At 49.8% G+C, this 18,826-nt stretch overlaps 1 protein-coding gene across 1 annotated transcript; it reads right to left on the reverse strand.

Moving 5' to 3' along the window:
• Nucleotides 1-12,924: 12,924 nt before the first annotated feature.
• Nucleotides 12,925-15,943, reverse strand: LOC123346660 (butyrophilin subfamily 1 member A1-like). The gene is made up of 2 exons (XM_044984135.1): nt 15,933-15,943; nt 12,925-14,611 (listed from the first exon to the last, which is right to left on the reverse strand). Exons 1-2 carry the CDS (start codon nt 15,941-15,943, stop codon nt 13,939-13,941), a joined length of 684 nt encoding a protein of 227 aa, XP_044840070.1. The 3' UTR covers nt 12,925-13,938.
• Nucleotides 15,944-18,826: the final 2,883 nt, after the last annotated feature.

Raw genomic sequence — 18,826 nt, forward strand, 5'->3', positions numbered from 1 at the left:
TTTGGATGTTTTTCTACGTTTTCTTATATATTGATTTCTATCACAACAAAGAAGAGAAAGTGTACAGTGCTCACTTTATATTATTTTTATTACAAATATTTGTACTGTAAACATGCAAAATAAAAATAGTATTTTCCAATTCACCTCATACAAGTACTGTAGTGCAATCGCTTTATCAGGAAAGTGTAGCTTAAAAACACAGATTATTTTACTTACATAAGTGCACTCAAAAATAAAGCAATTAAAAACTTTAGAACCTACATGTCTATGTTCGTTTTCTGCCGCTCACTAAGGCAAACAAGTTTGTTTACATTTACGGGGGAGAATGCTGCCTGCTTCTAATTTATGATGTCACCGGAAAGTGTGAGAAGGTGTTCACATGGCGTGTTTGTAGCTGGCCGTGCAGGTATTTATGTGCAAGATATGCTAAACCTGCCTATGTCCCTTCATGCTTCAGCCACCATTCCAGTGGACATGCTTCCATGCTGACGATGCTCATTTAAAAAAAATGTATTAATTAAATTTGTGACTGAACTCCTTGGAGGAGAATTGTATGTCCCCTGTTCTGTTTTACACACATTGTGCCAAATATTTCATAATATGGAAGTCACGGATAATGACCTAGCACATGTTCATTTTAAGGACACTTTCACTGCAGATTTGACAAAACGCAAAGGAAGTAACCATCTGAGATTTCTAAAGGTAGCTACAGCATTCGGCCCACGGTTTAAGAATCTGAAGTACCTTCCAAAATCTGAGAGGGACGAGGTGTGAAGCATGCTTTCAGAAATCTTAAAAGAGCAACACACTGGTTGGGAAACTACAGAACCTGAAGCACCAAATTAGAAAATCAGCCTTCTGCTGGTGGCATCTGACTCAGGTGATGGAAATGAACTCATGTTGGTCTGGTCTGCTTTGGATCGTTATCGATTAGAACTCGTCATTAGCATGGAGGCATGTCCTCTGGAACGGTGGTTGAAGCAGGAAAGGACACATGACTCTTTAGCGCATCTGGCACATAAATATCTTGCAACACCAGCTGCAATAGTGCCACGAGAACGCCTGTTCTCACTTTCAGGTGACATTGTAAACAACAAGCGGGCAGCATTATCTCCTGCAAATTGTAACCACACTTGTTTTTCTGAGTGATTGACTGTATAAGAAGGAGGACTGAGTGGAGTTGTAGGCTCTAGTTTTATATTGTTTTATTTTTCAACGCAGGTATTTTTTGTACGTAATACTACATTTGTAAGTTCAACTTTCATGATAAAGAGATTGCACTACAGTACTTGCACTTGGTGAATTGAAAAATACTATTCTTTTGGTTTTTTACAGTGCAAAAAAAGGCATGGAGAATGGCGTGGATTGCACCCTCAGCAAGTTTGCAGATGACGCTAAACTGTGAGGAGTGGTAGATATGCTGGAGGGTAGGGATAGGATACAGAGGGACCTGATGAGGTTCAATAAGGACAAGTGCAGAGTCCTGCACTTACGAAGGAAGAATCCCGGACACTGCTACAGACTAGGGACCCAGTGGCTAGGCAACAGTTCTGCAGAAAAGGACTTAGGGGTTACAGTGTACGAGAAGCTGGATATGAGTCAACAGTGTGCCCTTATTGCTAAGAAGACTAACAGCATTTTGGGCTGTATAAGTAGGGGCATTGCCAACAGATCGAGGGACGTGATCATTCCCCTCTATTTGGCATTGGTGAGGCCTCATCTGGAGTACTGTGTCCAGTTTGGGGCCCCACACTACAAGAAGGATGTGGAAAAATTGGAAAGAGTCCAGCGGAGGGCAACAAAAATGATGGAACACATGATTTATGAGGAGAGACTGAGGGAACTGGGATTATTTAGTCTGCAGAAGAGAAGAATAAGGGGGGATTTGATAGCTGCTTTCAACCACCTGAAAGGGGGTTCCAAAGAGGATGGATCTAGACTGTTCTCAGTGGTAGCAGAGGACAGAACAAGGAGTAATGGTCTCAAGTTACAGTGGGGGAGGTTTAGGTTGGATATTAGGAAAAAGTTTTTCACTAGGAGAGTGGGGAAGCACTGGAATGGGTTACGTAGGGAGGTGGTAGAATCTCCTTCCTTAGAGGTTTTTAAGGTCAGGCTTGACAAAGCCCTGTCTGGGTTGATTTAGTTGGGGATTGGTCCTGCTTTGAGCAGGGGGTTGGACTAGATGACCACCTGAAGTCCCTTCCAACCCTGATATTCTGTGATTCTATAGGGATAATTACTTTGTTAATCCATGTAGTTTAATTACCTGTGATGTTTGGGAAATAGGAGGTTACTTCTACAACTTGTTGATCATCCAAGGACTGCCTGCTGTGAAGAGGCTGCAAAAATGTCTATATAAATTCTTGAGACCTGATCCTTTTATCTCCAATCTTCTTAAGCTTTATTCAGGGGGCGTTTGAGTCTTAAGACTGAGATCTCCAGTCCCCTCTGCACTGCCCTGATATTGAACATTTGGACATTGGACTAGAACGTGATGAAATGATTCTGAAAAGGACTCTTCAATTCTAACCTGCCATCTCTGGTGAAACTGTCCTAAGGACTCTATTTGCATTTGTATGTCTAATGATCTTTTTGCCAATATTGTCTTTTCTTCTTTTAATAAATCGTAGTTTAGTTCACAAGAATTGGCCGTAAGCGTGTACAGTAACTCCTCACTTAACGTTGTAGTTCTGTTCCTGAAAAATGCAACTTTAAGTGAAACGATGTTAAGCGAATCCAAGTTCCCCAATAAGAATGAATGTAAATGGGGGGGGGTTAGGTTCCAGGGAATTTTTTTTTGCCATACAGTACAGTACTGTAGTTGGGAGGTGCGCCCGCTGTACCCCACTCAGGCACAGCCCACTGGTATTGGAGATGAGTCAGGCAAGGAGGCTGAAGGTGCTGTAGGCTCGGAGAAGCACGTTGCACAGCAGCAGTGGCAGCTTCTCCTACTCTGCAAACACCAGGGGTGGGGAGCTCAACCCTCAGCCTGCTCACTCCACCCCTTCCCCCCAAACCTCCATCCTTGACCTGCCTCTCCCCCCCTCCCCCTTTACTCCACATGCCGCATCCTCGCTCCTCCCGGTTCCCTCCCCTGTCCATGGCATGCAGCACGCAGGCTCCCCTCTCTCCCCTGCCTCCTGAACACTGCAAGTTAGCTGATTGCCGGAGGGAGGGGGGAGGCATGTCGCATCCTCGCTCCTCCCCCCTCCCTCCTGCCTGGGGCAATCAGCTGGCTTGCAACATTCGGGGGCAGGAGGGTGGGGGGAGGAGTGAGGACTCAGCACACAGTCTCCCCCCTCCTTCCCCTGCCTCCTGGCTGCTGCAATCAGCTGGTTTGCAGCATTCAGGAGGCTGGGGAGGGAGGGGGAGCCTGCACTCTGAGTCCTCACTCCCCCCCTCCCTCCTGAATGCTGCAAGCCAGCTGATTGCTGCGGGCAGGAGGCGGGAGGAGAAGGAGGAACTCACTGATCCATGGGGTCTGCTGGCAGGCGGGAGGTGCTGTGGGGGGAGGGCATAGGGAAGAGGATAGGCAGCCATAGGGACAAAGCAGGCAGCCAAATGATGTTATAGTGAAGCATTGCACAACTTAAAATGGAGCATGTTCTGTAATTGAGTAGGGACGAAAGATTGAAACAACGTTAAGCGAGAGGACGTTAAGTGAGGAGTTACTGTATTTGGGTAAGAATTGAAGTATTCATTAACTTGGTGGGTAATTTGTCTGCTCCTTTGGGATTGGGAGAATTCTTTATATGATGAAGATTTTCAGGAATCTCCATCAGAATCTCAGAGGACATTTTCCCACATCAGGTATCGTTAAAGACTCGCCTCTGTTCCCACTCTGTCAAATCAGTTATTTTGTTACAGCATCTCCCATACCCTGAAGGGTTTACAGAGCTGAATGATGCGTCATGCCTGTGCCAGGGAACTTTCAGTGAAATTAGCCTGTCATTAAAATCCAAAGCTAAGTTATTACTCATTAAACTTAACAGCAATTCCCTACCTTGTACTCCTGGGCACCTCTTCTATGGGAACCACCGTGTGAGCTCTTTGAGCCCGGGACAGATGGCAAACCAGACAGATGGGGGTTTGAGCCTCTTCACAGAAGTTTCAGAGCCTCCTGGTGGTCTCCACCCACCCCTTTCCCTCCTGCTCCTTTTGCTTCTTGGAAACTCAGCTGCTTGGCGATTTCTACCATGTTTGCCAGCTGCATGTTCAGCTTGATGTTTCTCTGTTGCACAGGTTCTGAGGCCAGGAGACGGCTGTATCGGATTCCTCCCAGCACTGGCTGACCTGCCTGCACTGCAGAGTGACAGCTTCTGTGAAATACTGCAGACAAATGGGACGTGGAGCTTCCTCCTGGAGACTTTCCAGGGGGTTCTCTGCAGCCATGGCTCCCTCTGGAGTATTTAGTGGAAAATGTACCACTAGGGCTCTGGTCCCGCAATCAGAGGCACCCCCCTGTGAGGATGAGCCTGCAGGAGCAGGCGCTGAGTGTCTAAGGCATGATAGTCAGGCTTGGTCGAATTTTTTTTTTTACATTTTAAAATGCTTAAAATATCTGTCAAAATTTTATATTTATTGATTTAAACTTTCACAGTTGCACAAAAATTTGGGTTTAAGCATTTCATTCCAATTGTTGTTAAGGGAAACGCCAGCTAGTGAAGGAGTCAGTGTGAAATCAGGAAAGTTTGCAACAACCCCAATGTGATGTTTTGTGATTTGACGTGAACAGGAAACAGCTGCATGTCTGTAGCTATTGCAGGCCCCTATCTGGCCCCCATCACGGCACTATCTGAGCACCACACAAACTTCTTCAAACTTCTTACCCCCACTTTAGAAAAGGGAAAGTCAGGCCCAGGCAGAATTGGTAATCCACCTCCATGAGAAGCATAGAGCTTTCTGCGCCCGCGCTGGAGCGCCGCGGTGCCAGTGTGGATGCTCTGATCTATTACTGTGCTCTGATCGGCCTCCAGGATGTGTCCCACAATGCCTGTTCTAGCCACTCTGGTCATCAGTTTGAACTCTACTGCCCTGTCCTCATGTGACCAACCATCAGACCCGCCCTTTAAATTCTCTGGGAATTTTGAAAATCCCCTTGTTTGCCCAGCCAGGCGTGGAGTGCTCTCAGCGCATCTTTCCACATGACCATGGCTCCACACACCAGGTGATCACCAGCCTGGAACAAGGCTGAGGTTCTGGACTCAGCAGTGTTTGGGGGAAGGAAGCTGTCCAGTCCCAGCTGGGCTCCAGCCATAGGAATTAAGATACCTAGGGGTAGATATCAAGGGCCAGGATCGAAAGGGGCCATGACGGGGATGCAGTGCAGGGTTAAAGTCAAGGAGCTGCGGAATGCCTACCACAAAGCGGGGGGAGGCAAATCGCCACTCTGGTGCTGCCCCCACGAATTGCCGGTACTACAAAGAGCTGGTGAGCCCACCTCCAGAGAGGTCAGCCCTTGTTTCACATCAGAGAATCCACACAGGAGAGAAATCCCACAAGTGCTTAGACTGTGGAAAAAGTTTCATACAGAGGTCAGCCCTTGTCAAACATTGGGCCATCCACACAGGAGAGAGACCCCATAAGTGCTTAGACTGTGGGAAAAGTTTCATACGGTGCTCAACCCTTCATATTCATCAGGCAATCCACACTGGAGAAAGACCACATTTGTGTTTGGACTGTGGAAAAAGTTTCAGAGACCGATCAAATTGTATAGATCATCAGAGGATCCATACAGGAGAGAGACTCCATCAGTGCTCAGACTGTGGGAAAAGTTTCATACAGAGGTCAACATTTCTTAAACATCAAGCAATCCATACAAGAGGGAGACCATAAGTGCTTGGACTCTGAGAAAGCTTTCAGAAACAGATCTGGCCTTCTAAACATCAGGGAAAACAGTTATAGTGCCTAAACTATGGAAAAAACATTTCAAATAGATGTCAGCCCTTGTTTTACATCAGAGAATCCACCCAGGGGAGACACTGCATAACTGCTTAGCTTTAGTTTTATATGGAGGTCAAACATTGTTAAACATTTGGCAATCCACACTGGAGAGAGACCCCATAAGTGCTTAGACTGTGGGAAACATTTCAGAAACCGATCAGTCCTTGGTTTACATGAGAAAATCCACACAAGAGCAAGACTCTATAAGTACTTGGGCTGTGGCCAGAGGTGGCTCCAGGCCCCAGCACGCCAAGCGTGTGCTTGGGGTGGCACGCCGTGAGGGGCGTTCTGCCGGTCGCCTGGAGGGCGGCAGGCAGCTCCGGTAGACCTCCCGCAGTCATGCCTGCGGAGGGTCTGCTGGTCCCGCGGCTTCGGTGGAGCATCCACAGACACTCCTGCGGGAGGTCCACCGGAGCCGCAGGACCGGCGACCTGCAGAGCGCCCCCCGCGGCGTGCCACCATGCTTGGGGTGGCGAAATGGCTAGAGCCACCCCTGGCTGTGGCAAAAGTTGCACATTTCGATCACACCTCATTAAACACTGGAAAATTCACACATAATCTCAACTTCTGTGACACCTTGGTGCACCTCTAGAAATAGAACTAGCAGAGTCTTGTTTGAGGGAGAAGAGAATATGCCACGTTTACTGTGAACACAGAGAATTCTTAATAGGAGTAAAAGATAAGTAATTCAGTTTCTATTCCTAGCTAAGGTTGTTCACCACACACCCACCCACACGGAATATAATTACCAGCCTCAGTTGCTCCTCCTAGTCCACTGGCCAGGTGGTCCAGTCACAAGGAGGGTAGCTGGGTCCTGTCGTTGCGCATTGATGCTCCTGGAGGATGATCGTAGAACGGAGAGAAGAACCCAACCCTATGGTTTTGTACCCATCTTTTTTATGTTTCTGTCCATAGATCCTGTCCTGTCCCAGTGCCCCTGGACACTGTCTGACCACGAATCATCAGTTAATGGCAGATGTGATTTTGATCTTTTTCTTCCTGGGGCTTTTGTTTCTCTTTCTCTTGGGTGGGTTCTTTTGCAAGTTTCGCCCATATTGTTCTTCAGCCATCAGGGTGGTGCTGGCAGCTGGTCTTTGAGATGAGCTGGCATCAGGGACTGATCCCATCACACACCCACACCCAGTGATGAGCTGCCAAAATCATAACAACCGGTTCCCTCCTCACCCCAGGAGGGATCATGCCCCCCCCCGGACTCCTGCCCCAACCAATCCCCCGCGTTCCTTGATGCCCCCCCCACCCCAGGGACCCCTGCCCCATCCACCCCCCTTCCCTGTACCCTGAGTACCCTCCGCCGCCCCATCCAACCCCTCCGACCCTCCCCCAAACTCCCCTACCCTCTCTCCAACACCCCCTCCCTGCCCCCTTACCGCGCAGGCTGGCAAAACAGCAGGGGCGGCTGGAGCCACGGGGCCAGGCCGGGCCGGAGCTGGGGGGCCGTGTCCAGAGCCAGGCATCCGGGTAGGTGGGGGCACGGCGGGGCCGGGTGGGGTGTCGGGGACATGGGGCCAGGCGGCCGGGGACGCAGGGCCGGGGAGGGTCGGGGATGCGGGTCCGGGTCTGGGCGGGGCCGGGGAGGGTCGGGGATGCGGGGCCGGGCAGGGTCGCGGCCGGGACCGGGGGGGACGGGGATGCGGGGCGGGGGGGGTCGCGGCCGGGCGGGGGGGGGGGGGGCTGGGCAGGGTCGCGGCCGGGAACGGGGAGGCAGGGCCGGGGGGGGTGCTGCAGCCAGGGCCGGGGAGGGTCGCGGCAGGAACGCGGGGGTGGGGGTGCCGGGGCCGGTCGAGGATGCGAGGCCGGGGGGTGCCGCAGCCGGGGAGGGCCGGGGCCGGGCAGGGTCACGGTGGGAACGCGGTGGGGGCGGGGGTGCCGCGACCAGGGCCGGTGGCCGGGGAGGGTCGTGGCCGGGCGGGTCGGGGCCATGGCTGGGGAGGGCCGGGGCCGGGAACGCGGGGCCGGGTAGGGTCACGGCGGGAACGCGGGGGGGGGGGGTCGCGAGGCCGGGGAGGGTCGGGGACGCGAGGCCGGGGGGTGCCGGGACCGGGAACGCGGGGCCAGGCAGGGTCGCGGCAGGAATGCGGGGGAGGGTGCCGCGGCCGGGGCAGGTCGAGGACGCGAGGCCGGGGAGGGTCTGGGACGTGGAGCTGGGGAGGGTCGAGGCTGGGCCGCGGCTGGAGACGGCCGGGGCACACAGCCCCTCCTAGTTTCCTACCTGAGCGTTGTCTTCTTGGGCCGGGGAAGCCTGCTTGCTTCTCAGCCCTCCCAGGCTTCCCGCGCGAACAGCTGATTCGCGGGAAGCAGGCGGGGGGAGGAGAAGCAAGGAGGAGAATTCATGGCAGGAGGTGGAGGTAGAGCTGAGGTGAGCTGGGGTGGGGCAGCAGGGAGCGCTTGTATTGTTCCGAGTATAGGCTGCTCCTGATTATAAGCCGCACCCTTAAAGTTTGGTGCTATTTTAAAAAAAATAATTTTTTAACTTTTTTTAACTTAAAATATGTGGCGGGAGCCAGACGGCCAGAGCCAGGTAGCTGGCCGGCCAGAGTAGGGCAGCCGGGAAGGGATGCGGGGCCGGGGCTGGAGCCGGGCGGCGCGAGGCCAGGGCCGGTGGAGGCGGGTATGCGGGCCGGGGCCGGGCAGCGGGGGAGGCGGGGACACGGCTGGGGCAGCCCAGAGCGCTCTGATTCCCGGCCGCGGCTGGGATTTGAAGTATTTTTATTGTTTTTTTTTCAAGTTCCTGATTATAGGCCACACCCCTAATTTAAAGACTTAAATTAGGGGGGGAAAGTGCGGCCTATACTCAGGACAATACGGTAAATGCCCTTTTAGAACCGGTTTGTCCCACGGGGAACAACCGGTTCTAAAAGGGCTTCTAAATTTAGCAACCGGTTCCCGCAAACTGGCTGCAGCTCACCACTGCCCACACCCACATTCACCCTTTTAAATGAAACACACACACCTAACATTAAACAGAGTTTCAGTTTCAGTTATAATATACAGTTGCTTTAGTTAGAATGTATCAGTGGTTTAAGGTGGCAGTTTTAGTTACAATATGAAGGCACTTTAGTTACAATGTATTAAAAAGAAAAAAGTTACAGTAACCAATTTTTCCAAGGCAATTCTTCATAAGCTACTAACACACAATTTGTCCAAAGGTGGTTAACACTGTTCCATTTATAAAAAGACAATTTCATTAATAATAAAAGGTGGTTTCATTACAGTAATTTCATTGCAAGTATACAGAGCCATATTATATAGGTATCATTTATTAAAAGGGTGATTTCATTCTTCAATCCTACAACCTGACCCCGAAGAGTTAAGAACCTTGCAGGCTAATTGATCCAGATTCAACCTTTAGAGTCATGTTAGTGCTGTTGATTAATTGCAGTTAACTCGTGTGATTAACTCAAAAAAATTCATCGTGGGTAGAAATATTAATCTCAAAGGATCACATTGTTAAATAATAGAATACCATTTGAAATTTGTTAAATGTTTTTGGATGTTTTTCTACATTTTCATATCTAAAATCTCTCACATCTTTCATATCACAATAGAAAGTGTACAGTGCTCACTTTATATTATTTTTGAGTATAAATATTTGTTCTGGAAACACGAAAAGCAAAAATCGTATTTTTCAGTTCACCTCATACAAGGACTGTAGAGCAGGCTCTTTATCATGAAAGTGTAACTTAGAAATATGGATTTGTTACATAAGTGCACTCAAAAATAAAGCAATTAAAAACTTTAGAGTCAAGAAATCCACTCAGTGCTACTTCTTTTTCTGCCAGTCGCTAAGACAAAGAAGTTATTTTCCATTTGCAGGAGGTAATGCTGCAAGTGAGAAGAGGCAATCTTATGACACTGTTGCAGCCCAAATAGCAAGATATTTACATGCCAGATGTGCTAAAGATTCCTATGTCCCTTCGTGCTTCAACCACCATTGTTTAACCTCCCTTCCCCTGGCGTTTTACCTGCTGCCCATGCTCAGACCAGAGCTGGTCATTCTTCAGCTTTTCAGCCTTTTCTAGGGTCTGTGGGAAAATTTGTTCATCTGCCAGTAGGGTTCCCAACTCTCCTGGACCGGACACCATTTGTGGCAATGGTGTCTGGGCCGGGAGAGTTGGAAACCTTATCTACCAGGGAAATCCCCTCTGGCTGGTATTTCCCATTTGCCTGCCTCCTGCCAAAGGAGAGTCAATTGGCATTTATTTATTTTTAGCTTCTCCCACAGACAGAGCTGCTCTCGCCCGTTGGGGTGGATTAATTAACTCTCCCACCGGTTCAGTACAGAAAACTGCTCCCTGTAGGAATGTGCTACTTATGGTGAAGTGAGCGTGCTCAGTAACATCTGCTGAAGCCACTGCCCTTCACCCTGCCCTTACTAAGTGTAAGATTGTGCTGAGTGGTTTTTACAGGAGTTTAAAAAAGGGGCAAAGGGGACAAATTGGAGGAGGGGGCAGCCAGGGTCTAAGCAGGAGGCAAAAACAACCCTAAAGGAAGACAAACACTATGAATGCCATGGTTATCGCATGGAAAAATTCTGAATTGCCTGTTTGAGCTGCAAGAAGAACTGCAAGGTTTTTTTAGATGAAACCTTTAACCTTCACGATCGTGTACATGACTGGAAATGGCTATGCAAACTAGCATATATTGCAGATATCTTTGTTCATTTAAACAACCTCAATCTAGCCTTGCAAGGGAAACTCATATCCATATTCCATGTTCAAGACAAAGTGAGTGCCATGGTCGCAAAACTGAAAGTGTGGCAGAAACGTCTTGGTCATCATGAACTGGATTCCTTTCCATCTCTTCATGACTTAGTAATAAACTTGACTAACGAACTTAATAGTGATGTGTTGCAAACCATGAAGCAGCATTTGGAAAGCTTGCAGAAAGATCTTCATAAGTATTTCCCTGAACCGGACGGCACCTTCGAATGGATAAGGAACTCTTTTATCAGCAATGTTCAAACATTGCCAAATAACCTCGCTGCTTCAGAAGAACAGCAGCTCTTGGAGCTGGCTTCAGATAGCTTCCTGAAAACAAAATTTGAGCAAACTACACCAATGTCATTTTGGTTGGGGGTTAGCTCTGAATGCATTATCATATTAGTTACAATGTAAACCTGTGTGTATTTCTACTGTACAAGTGTACACCATTCTTATATATTAAATTGTAGTGAATTGTTTTCTGCTGCTAAAAAAACAAACAATGATAAAGTAAAATAAAAAATTATGTCACGTACCCCTTGAAACTCTTTCACGTACCACCAAGGGTACGCATACCACACTTTGGGAAACACTGGTCTAGGGCCTTTAGGCCCCTGACTCAGCTCTGAGGGTCACAGTGTTGCTGTTCCTGTGATTTTCCCGCTGCCTAAAAATTAGAACATAAGAACATAAGAAAGGCCGTACCGGGTCAGACCAAAGGTCCATCTAGCCCAGTATCTGTCTACCGACAGTGGCCAATGCCAGGTGCCCCAGAGGGAGTGAACCTAACAGGCAATGATCAAGTGATCTCTCTCCTGCCATCCATCTCCATCCTCTGACGAATAGAGGCTAGGGACACCATTCCTTACCCATCCTGGCTAATAGCCATTTATGGACTTAGCCACCATGAATTTATCCAGTCCTCTTTTAAACATTGTTATAGTCCTAGCCTTCACAACCGCCTCAGGTAAGGAGTTCCACAAGTTGACTGTGCGCTGCGTGAAGAAGAACTTCCTTTTATTTGTTTTAAACCTGCTGCCTATTAATTTCATTTGGTGACCCCTAGTTCTTGTATTATGGGAATAAGTAAATAACTTTTCCTTATCCACTTTCTCAACATCACTCATGATTTTATATACCTCTATCATGTCCCCCCTTAGTCTTCTCTTTTCCAAACTGAAGAGTCCTAGCCTCTTTAATCTTCCCTCATATGGGACCCTCTCTAAACCCCTAATCATTTTAGTTGCTCTTTTCTGAACCTTTTCTAGTGCTAGAATATCTTTTTTGAGGTGAGGAGACCACATCTGTACACAGTATTCGAGATGTGGGCGTACCATGGATTTATATAAGGGCAATAATATATTCTCAGTCTTATTCTCTATCCCCTTTTTAATGATTCCTAACATCCTGTTTGCTTTTTTGACCGCCTCTGCACACTGCGTGGACATCGTCAGAGAACTATCCACAATGACGCCAAGATCTTTTTCCTGACTCGTTGTAGCTAAATTAGCCCCCATCATGTTGTATGTATAGTTGGGGTTATTTTTTCCAATGTGCATTACTTTACATTTATCCACATTAAATTTCATTTGCCATTTTGTTGCCCAATCACTTAGTTTTGTGAGATCTTTTTGAAGTTCTTCACAATCTGCTTTGGTCTTAACTATCTTGAGTAGTTTAGTGTCATCTGCAAACTTTGCCACCTCACTGTTTACCCCTTTCTCCAGATCATTTATGAATAAATTGAATAGGATTGGTCCTAGGACTGACCCTTGGGGAACACCACTAGTTACCCCTCTCCATTCTGAGAATTTACCATTAATTCCTACCCTTTGTTCCCTGTCCTTTAACCAGTTCTCAATCCATGAAAGGACCTTTCCTTTTATCCCATGACAGCTTAATTTACATAAGAGCCTTTGGTGAGGGACCTTGTCAAAGGCTTTCTGGAAATCTAAGTACACTATGTCCACCGGATCCCCCTTGTCCACATGTTTGTTGACCCCTTCAAAGAACTCTAATAGATTAGTAAGACACGATTTCCCTTTACAGAAACCATGTTGACTATTGCTCAAGAGTTTATGTTTTTCTATGTGTCTGACAATTTTATTCTTTACTATTGTTTCAACTAATTTGCCCGGTACCGACGTTAGACTTACCGGTCTGTAATTGCCAGGATCACCCCTAGAGCCCTTTTTAAATATTGGCGTTACATTAGCTAACTTCCACTAAATTACTCACTGTGATGCTCAGAATTGCAACACCCAAGTCCCTTCATGGATCGCACCCTGTGTAACCAGTCACCTCTTCATAGAGCACATCTGAGCAATTCCTGATTGACACGGGTGGATACAGGATAGAGACAGAGCACAGGCTGGAGAGTGACACATCACATTAAAATCCAATCTCTCTTCCTAAAGGCGCGATATTCCTTGTGGGGGTTGGAGGGACACAACCCAGTTGGGAAGCAAATCCCATGATGCCCACCTGCACCTGAGACATTAAAGTGGAACAAAGAAGAAGAATTGTTTGTAATGTTTTATTTACAGTAAGTAGCTGGAAAGTAGCAAAGCAGAAGAAGTTAAGAAGGAGCTTTAATAACCACAGCCCAACAAGGAGATCCCCAACTACTGAGAACAGTTTTCTTTATGGCACTAAAATAGCACCAATGGCCAGGAATTAATATAGGGAATTAATGAGTTACAGTCTCACTTTCAGTAACATGAAATAAATCTCCCCATCCCGCTCACGTTCCCTTTCCTTCCATACTGTCCTTTTCTATTCATTATTGTTCTAGCCTCACTTCCTATCCCCGTTTATTTCCCTGTGTCTCTCCTCCCTGTCACAGATCATCCCCCTCGGCTGCTCTCTTCTTTCCCTGATTTTATCCCTTCCCCTCGTGCTGATCCCCGGCTGGGAGCCCCCAGTGAGATCTAAGGACACAGATCTGTACAAAACGCTCCTGGCTGCTGCTGCTTCTCCCCAACCCTCCAAACCCTGATTGATTCACGCTGTGCCCCTGCAACCCCCACCTCCGCCTGTCCCCAGCCCGGCTGTTAGTTCCCCCTGCCAAGCCCCCACCTCTGCCCCTCCTGCAGCTTCAGGAGTTCTTCCCCCTCCCATCCCTGGGGCTGCAAAGAGGGCGGGGGAGGTGCTTTCAGGGGCCATAGAGATGAGGAGCCAGAGGCTGGGTAGATGGGAGTCCTCCAAGGTCATAGAGACTGGGCTTTGTGTGGCTAGAGAGGCTCATTTCCAGTTCCACTCTCTGCAGTGTGTCTCAGGGACACAGTCTGAGCCGGGATCCCCATGTCCCCACCACACAGAACCAGGGTCGGATTCTCCCCCCAGGGATGGAGCCCGGCGGGAAAGTGAAGATCGGGGCCTCGTCACCAGCATCGATAAATGTCACCTGCCCCCAGTCACAATCCAGACAAACCCGGATCCTGCTGGGGACCCGGCTCAGGGGCAGGGGGGTCTCAGGGGAGGTGAGAGCCCAGAACTGATCCCCCCACCGCCTCACAGCCCAGATCCCCCCCTCAGGGCTATGGCTGATCCATCCCTTCCTCCCCACAGACTCTCTGGCCACCCCCACAGCCCAGCATCGCCCATCCTCCACCTCCACCTCCACCTCCCAGCAATGTCTCCCCGAGGTGAATCCCTCACAGCCCAGCACCCAGGGCCAAGTGTCAAATCTCCCAGGGTTGTTGGGCAGTCGCTGCTGCGTGTGTCCCCATCTCACAATTTTCCGATGCTCAGACAGGATGAGGTTGGGATGAGCCGTGTCTGGATCCAGAGTCACATTCACTGGAGAGAGAATCAGAGCGTTAGGGGCAGAGCTCAGCCCTGGGGGAGGCTGGGGCCATTTCTCACGCTCCCCAGCAGCCCCATTCAGGCTGGAACAGTCCCGGATCCCAGGGAACTGCCTCTGTCCTGGACACCTGAGGGTACGTCTAGACTACCCGCTGTATCGGCAGGTAGTAATAGATTGAGACGCGATATATCGATCCCCGAACGCGCTCCTGTTGACTCCGGAACTCCACCAGCACGAACGGCAGTAGCGGAGTCGACTGGGGGAACAACGGACGTCAATCCAGTGCCATGAGGACGAGAGGTAAATCGATCTAAGATACTTCGACTTCAGCTACGCTATTCACGTAGTTGAAGTTGCGTATCTTAGATCGACACCCCCCGGTGTAGACCAGCCCTGAGACTGAGCAGAGATGTCACTGCAGCTCCTCAGTCTTTGTAACAGGTCCCACTTCATTAGTTTCTTATTTATCATGAAAAAGCAGCAAAGAATCCTGTGGCACCTTATAGACTAACAGACATTTTGCAGCATGAGCTTTCGTGGGTGAATACCCACTTCTTCGGATGCAAGTAGTGGAAATTTCCAGGAGCAGGTATATATAAGCAAGCAAGAAGCAAGCTAGAGATAACGAGGTTAGATCAATCAGGGAGGATGAGGCCCTGTTCTAGCAGTTGAGGTGTGAAAACCAAGGGAGGAGAAACTGGTTCTGTAATTGGCAAACCATTCACAGTCTTTGTTTAATCCTGAGCTGATGGTGTCAAATTTGCAGATGAACCGGAGCTCAGCAGTTTCTCTTTGAAGTCTGGTTCTAAAGTTTTTTTGCTGCAGGATGGCCACCTTAAGATCTGCTATTGTGTGGCCAGGGAGGTTGAAGTGTTCTCCTACAGGTTTTTGTATATTGCCATTCCTAATGTCTGATTTGTGTCCATTTATCCTTTTCCTTAGAGACTGTCCAGTTTGGCCGATGTACATAGCAGAGGGGCATTGCTGGCATATGATGGCATATATTACATTGGTGGACGTGCAGGTGAATGAACCAGTGATGGTGTGGCTGATCTGGTTAGGTCCTGTGATGGTGTTGCTGGTGTAGATATGTGGGCAGAGTTGGCATCGAGGTTTGTTGCATGGATTGGTCCCTGAGCTGTCAGTTTGGTTGGTAACTCATTTATCACAGAGGCTTCAGCTCCCGGCTCCTGCTGCTGGTGCTGCCCCATTCCCAGCAGCACAGACACAGCCAGGAAGGCGTCAGAAGCTTTTATTGAGGGAGCAGAAGTGGCAGGTACCAGCTTTAAACCCCAGAGGGAAGCTCCCTCCCCTAATGCAGCCTCCACTCCCAGGCCAGGGAACAGAGAGGAAGGTGCAGCAATGGGGAACAGCCACTTAAGAGCAGAGAGTAGGAGGTGGCACTGGGTGTGGTAGCACCATCTCCAGCCTAGAGCGAAAGGAGGAGCTGACAGTCTCACAGGAAGAGCATCTCCCCAATCCAGGAAGCAGTGAGCAGCTCCAATGGGAGAGCCCAGCCCTGCCCAGAGGAAAGGCAGGATGTTGGAGAAGAGCGATGGGGGACCCCCTGCACCGGGGTGAAGCAGAGGGATGTGGCAGGGAGCTCTGTTCGCGTGTGACTCAGTTAAGAGTGTTTCTGTTCATCAGAATGGGGATGAACTCAGCACTAAGGGTGGTGTCAGGACTGTTTTTGTGTCTCCGCCCCCTCCGTGGCCCTGACTGAGGCCCTGCCCCCTGGCTAGGCTGGGAGACTTGCCCGCTATGGAGAGCCCCTTACACTCCACCTGCCCTGGACATGGGTCCATGGGCCTTTGGCAGCAGTCCCCAGCCCATGTCCCCACTCCCCGGGGTGCACTACCCTGGGCAGGTGGAGGATCCAGGGCTTCCCAGTGCAGTCCCTGGATGGCAGCCTGGTTCTGGCTTCTGGCCTGGCCAGGGCCTCAGGGAAAGAGGAGCAGGGGTGGGGCCATTGAGAGAGGCCAGCACCAGGGAGAGATTGGTGCTGTGGGCAGGGGCTGCACTACAGAGGAGCTGCTCAGCTGCCCTGCCCAAAGCATAGACACTGCCTGCCATGCTCCACGCCTGCCCAAGGCTTGCAGTGTGTGGGGGGGGCAACATGGCCCTCTTCCCCCAAACTATGCCCATGCTGAAAAGTGTCCTGGTCATCCCACCTTTAAAAGTGTGTGTGTTGTGCGGGGAGACATGGGCCCCTGGATCTCCTTACTTTTTAATGTGTTATTTTTAGGGCTGTGTGTGTCATGGTCGCTGTCAGTTTGGTTGGTAACTTTAGCTACAATCTCATGAAGACGTTTTCTCTGGAATTTTCTCATAATTTAAAGACAATCTCCACCTGCAAACTCACCCAGTCTGGGGGCTCCTAGGGGTTCCCCCCTTTTTCTGTCTAGTGCAGACGGCAGAGTGTCTGGAGGGGGAAAGGATAAGAGAGGTGAGATTTCAGACTTTCATACTTATAACAGCGTCCCCACTCTGTAACTTTTATAATTATGACAGAGAAACAGACAGAGACACTCAGTTATTTAATATAAAAAAGTTTGAAATCTTCTATTTCCTCTGTGATTCAGGCATCTCCCAGCACTGGGACCAACATCCTTGCAGCCTCACAACTATCCCAGGACAGACAATCTGCGAGATTTACTTTTCCCCTCCTCATCCCCTCCCTCCCTTCAGCCTCTAGGTGGTTTGTCTCATTCATTTACGGCCTTTTGTCATAACCTAGACCCAGAGCCTGCAAAGACTTTGGCATAAAAGTAACTTTACCCACTTGGGTCCCTTTGACACTACAGAGAGCAACATGAAGGGGCCCCCATCCTCCACAGGCAGATATAGGAATAATAATTAAATCATTTCATAAATGTGGAAACTGAGGCAGGGGAAGGTTGACTCTATGGGCCAGATTCACCCCAATGCTTGCAAAAGGAGAGAGGGGAGGGGCCATTTGTGACTCTGCTGTTCAGTGGCTGCAGGGGCCGGTGCAGAACTTGGCACAGGCTGAGGAAGTTCTGAAGCCAGACAGAGTTACATCCCTATGACAATGGCCCCTGTGTGTCTTGCCCACTGTGCAGAGTGTCAGAGGCCCAGCTTTACACTGCCCACGTCCCTCTGTCCCTCGTCCACCCCTTCCCTCTTCCACCCGCCCTCACCACCCCCAGCCCATCCCCAGCCCTCTCAGGAACACGCCTTGTGCCTGCAGCTGCTGGGGGGATCCCTGATTATGGGGGAGGGGCTTTCTCCTTCTCTACAGCCCATTTGGCCCAATCTAGCTGCAAACGGGACCAGAGCTCAGTGATGGGCTGGATCCACCATTGAGAAATGTGCCCCATGGCTGGTGATGGGGCAGTAGACGGGGAGGGCTCTGAGCTATAGAGAGTTCTTTACCACGTGTCTGGCTATTGGGTCTTGCCAAAATGCTCAGTATCCAACTGACCATCATATCTGGGGTGGGGAAGAAATTGTCAGATTGTCAGAGAGCCTGGGGATTTTTTTCCTTCCTTCCTCTGCAGCGCGGGGCACGGGTCAGTTGCAGATTTGAACTAGAGTCAATGGTGGATTCTCTGTAACTTGTGTAGTGGGGCAGTTACCCTGTTCCTGGGATAAAAGGAGGTAAAAGATTAAAAGCAGCTCAGGAGGAAGCCACAGCTGGGGCCACACCCAATTAGGTCACAACTGGCCCTGATCAAAGGGCTGGGAGCTAGGCAGGCAAGAGTCTCACTGCAGGGCTGCTTGGGAGCAGAGCACAAGGTACCTTACACGGAGCAGGGCTGGGGTGGGGCAGGCAGAGCTGGGGAGCCTGGCAAGTCCCCAGGCTGAGGCCTTGTTAAGGGCCAGGGATGGTACTAGGGCTAGAAAGGCAGTAGGTCCAACCCCTTTGCTAATGATGAGTGGACATTGTGGACTGCAGGCTGCCCCAGAGGAAGGGGGCTAGATGACTGGCAGTAACCACTGAGGCAAGGTGGGTATAGAGGGTTGGGATGCCCCTGGGAGAGGAGACCCAGAGTGTGGGGGTACTGCTGTGGGCAGAACCCCAAGGTAAGGGGCACTGGGGTCCAGGAGGGACATGGAGGGGCCTGAGGCAGGAGAGACTCTGGCCAGCAGTGGGCGCTCTGGAGCGGGAAACCTAATTCCCTGACTGACCAGCAGGAGGAGCCACACTGCTGAGTGCTCAACCAGTTACACTTGAAGTTTTAAAATCATGATTTAAGGACTTCAGTAACTTGGCCAGAGCTTAGGGGTCAATTGCAGGAGTGGGTGCGTGAGATTCTGTGGCCTGCAGTGTGCAGTTGGTCAGACTGGATGATCATGATGGTCCCTTCTGGCCTTAAAGTCTTTGAGTCAT

Source organism: Mauremys mutica, chromosome 12, assembly GCF_020497125.1.
Source record: "Mauremys mutica isolate MM-2020 ecotype Southern chromosome 12, ASM2049712v1, whole genome shotgun sequence".
Taxonomy (NCBI): domain Eukaryota; kingdom Metazoa; phylum Chordata; order Testudines; family Geoemydidae; genus Mauremys; species Mauremys mutica.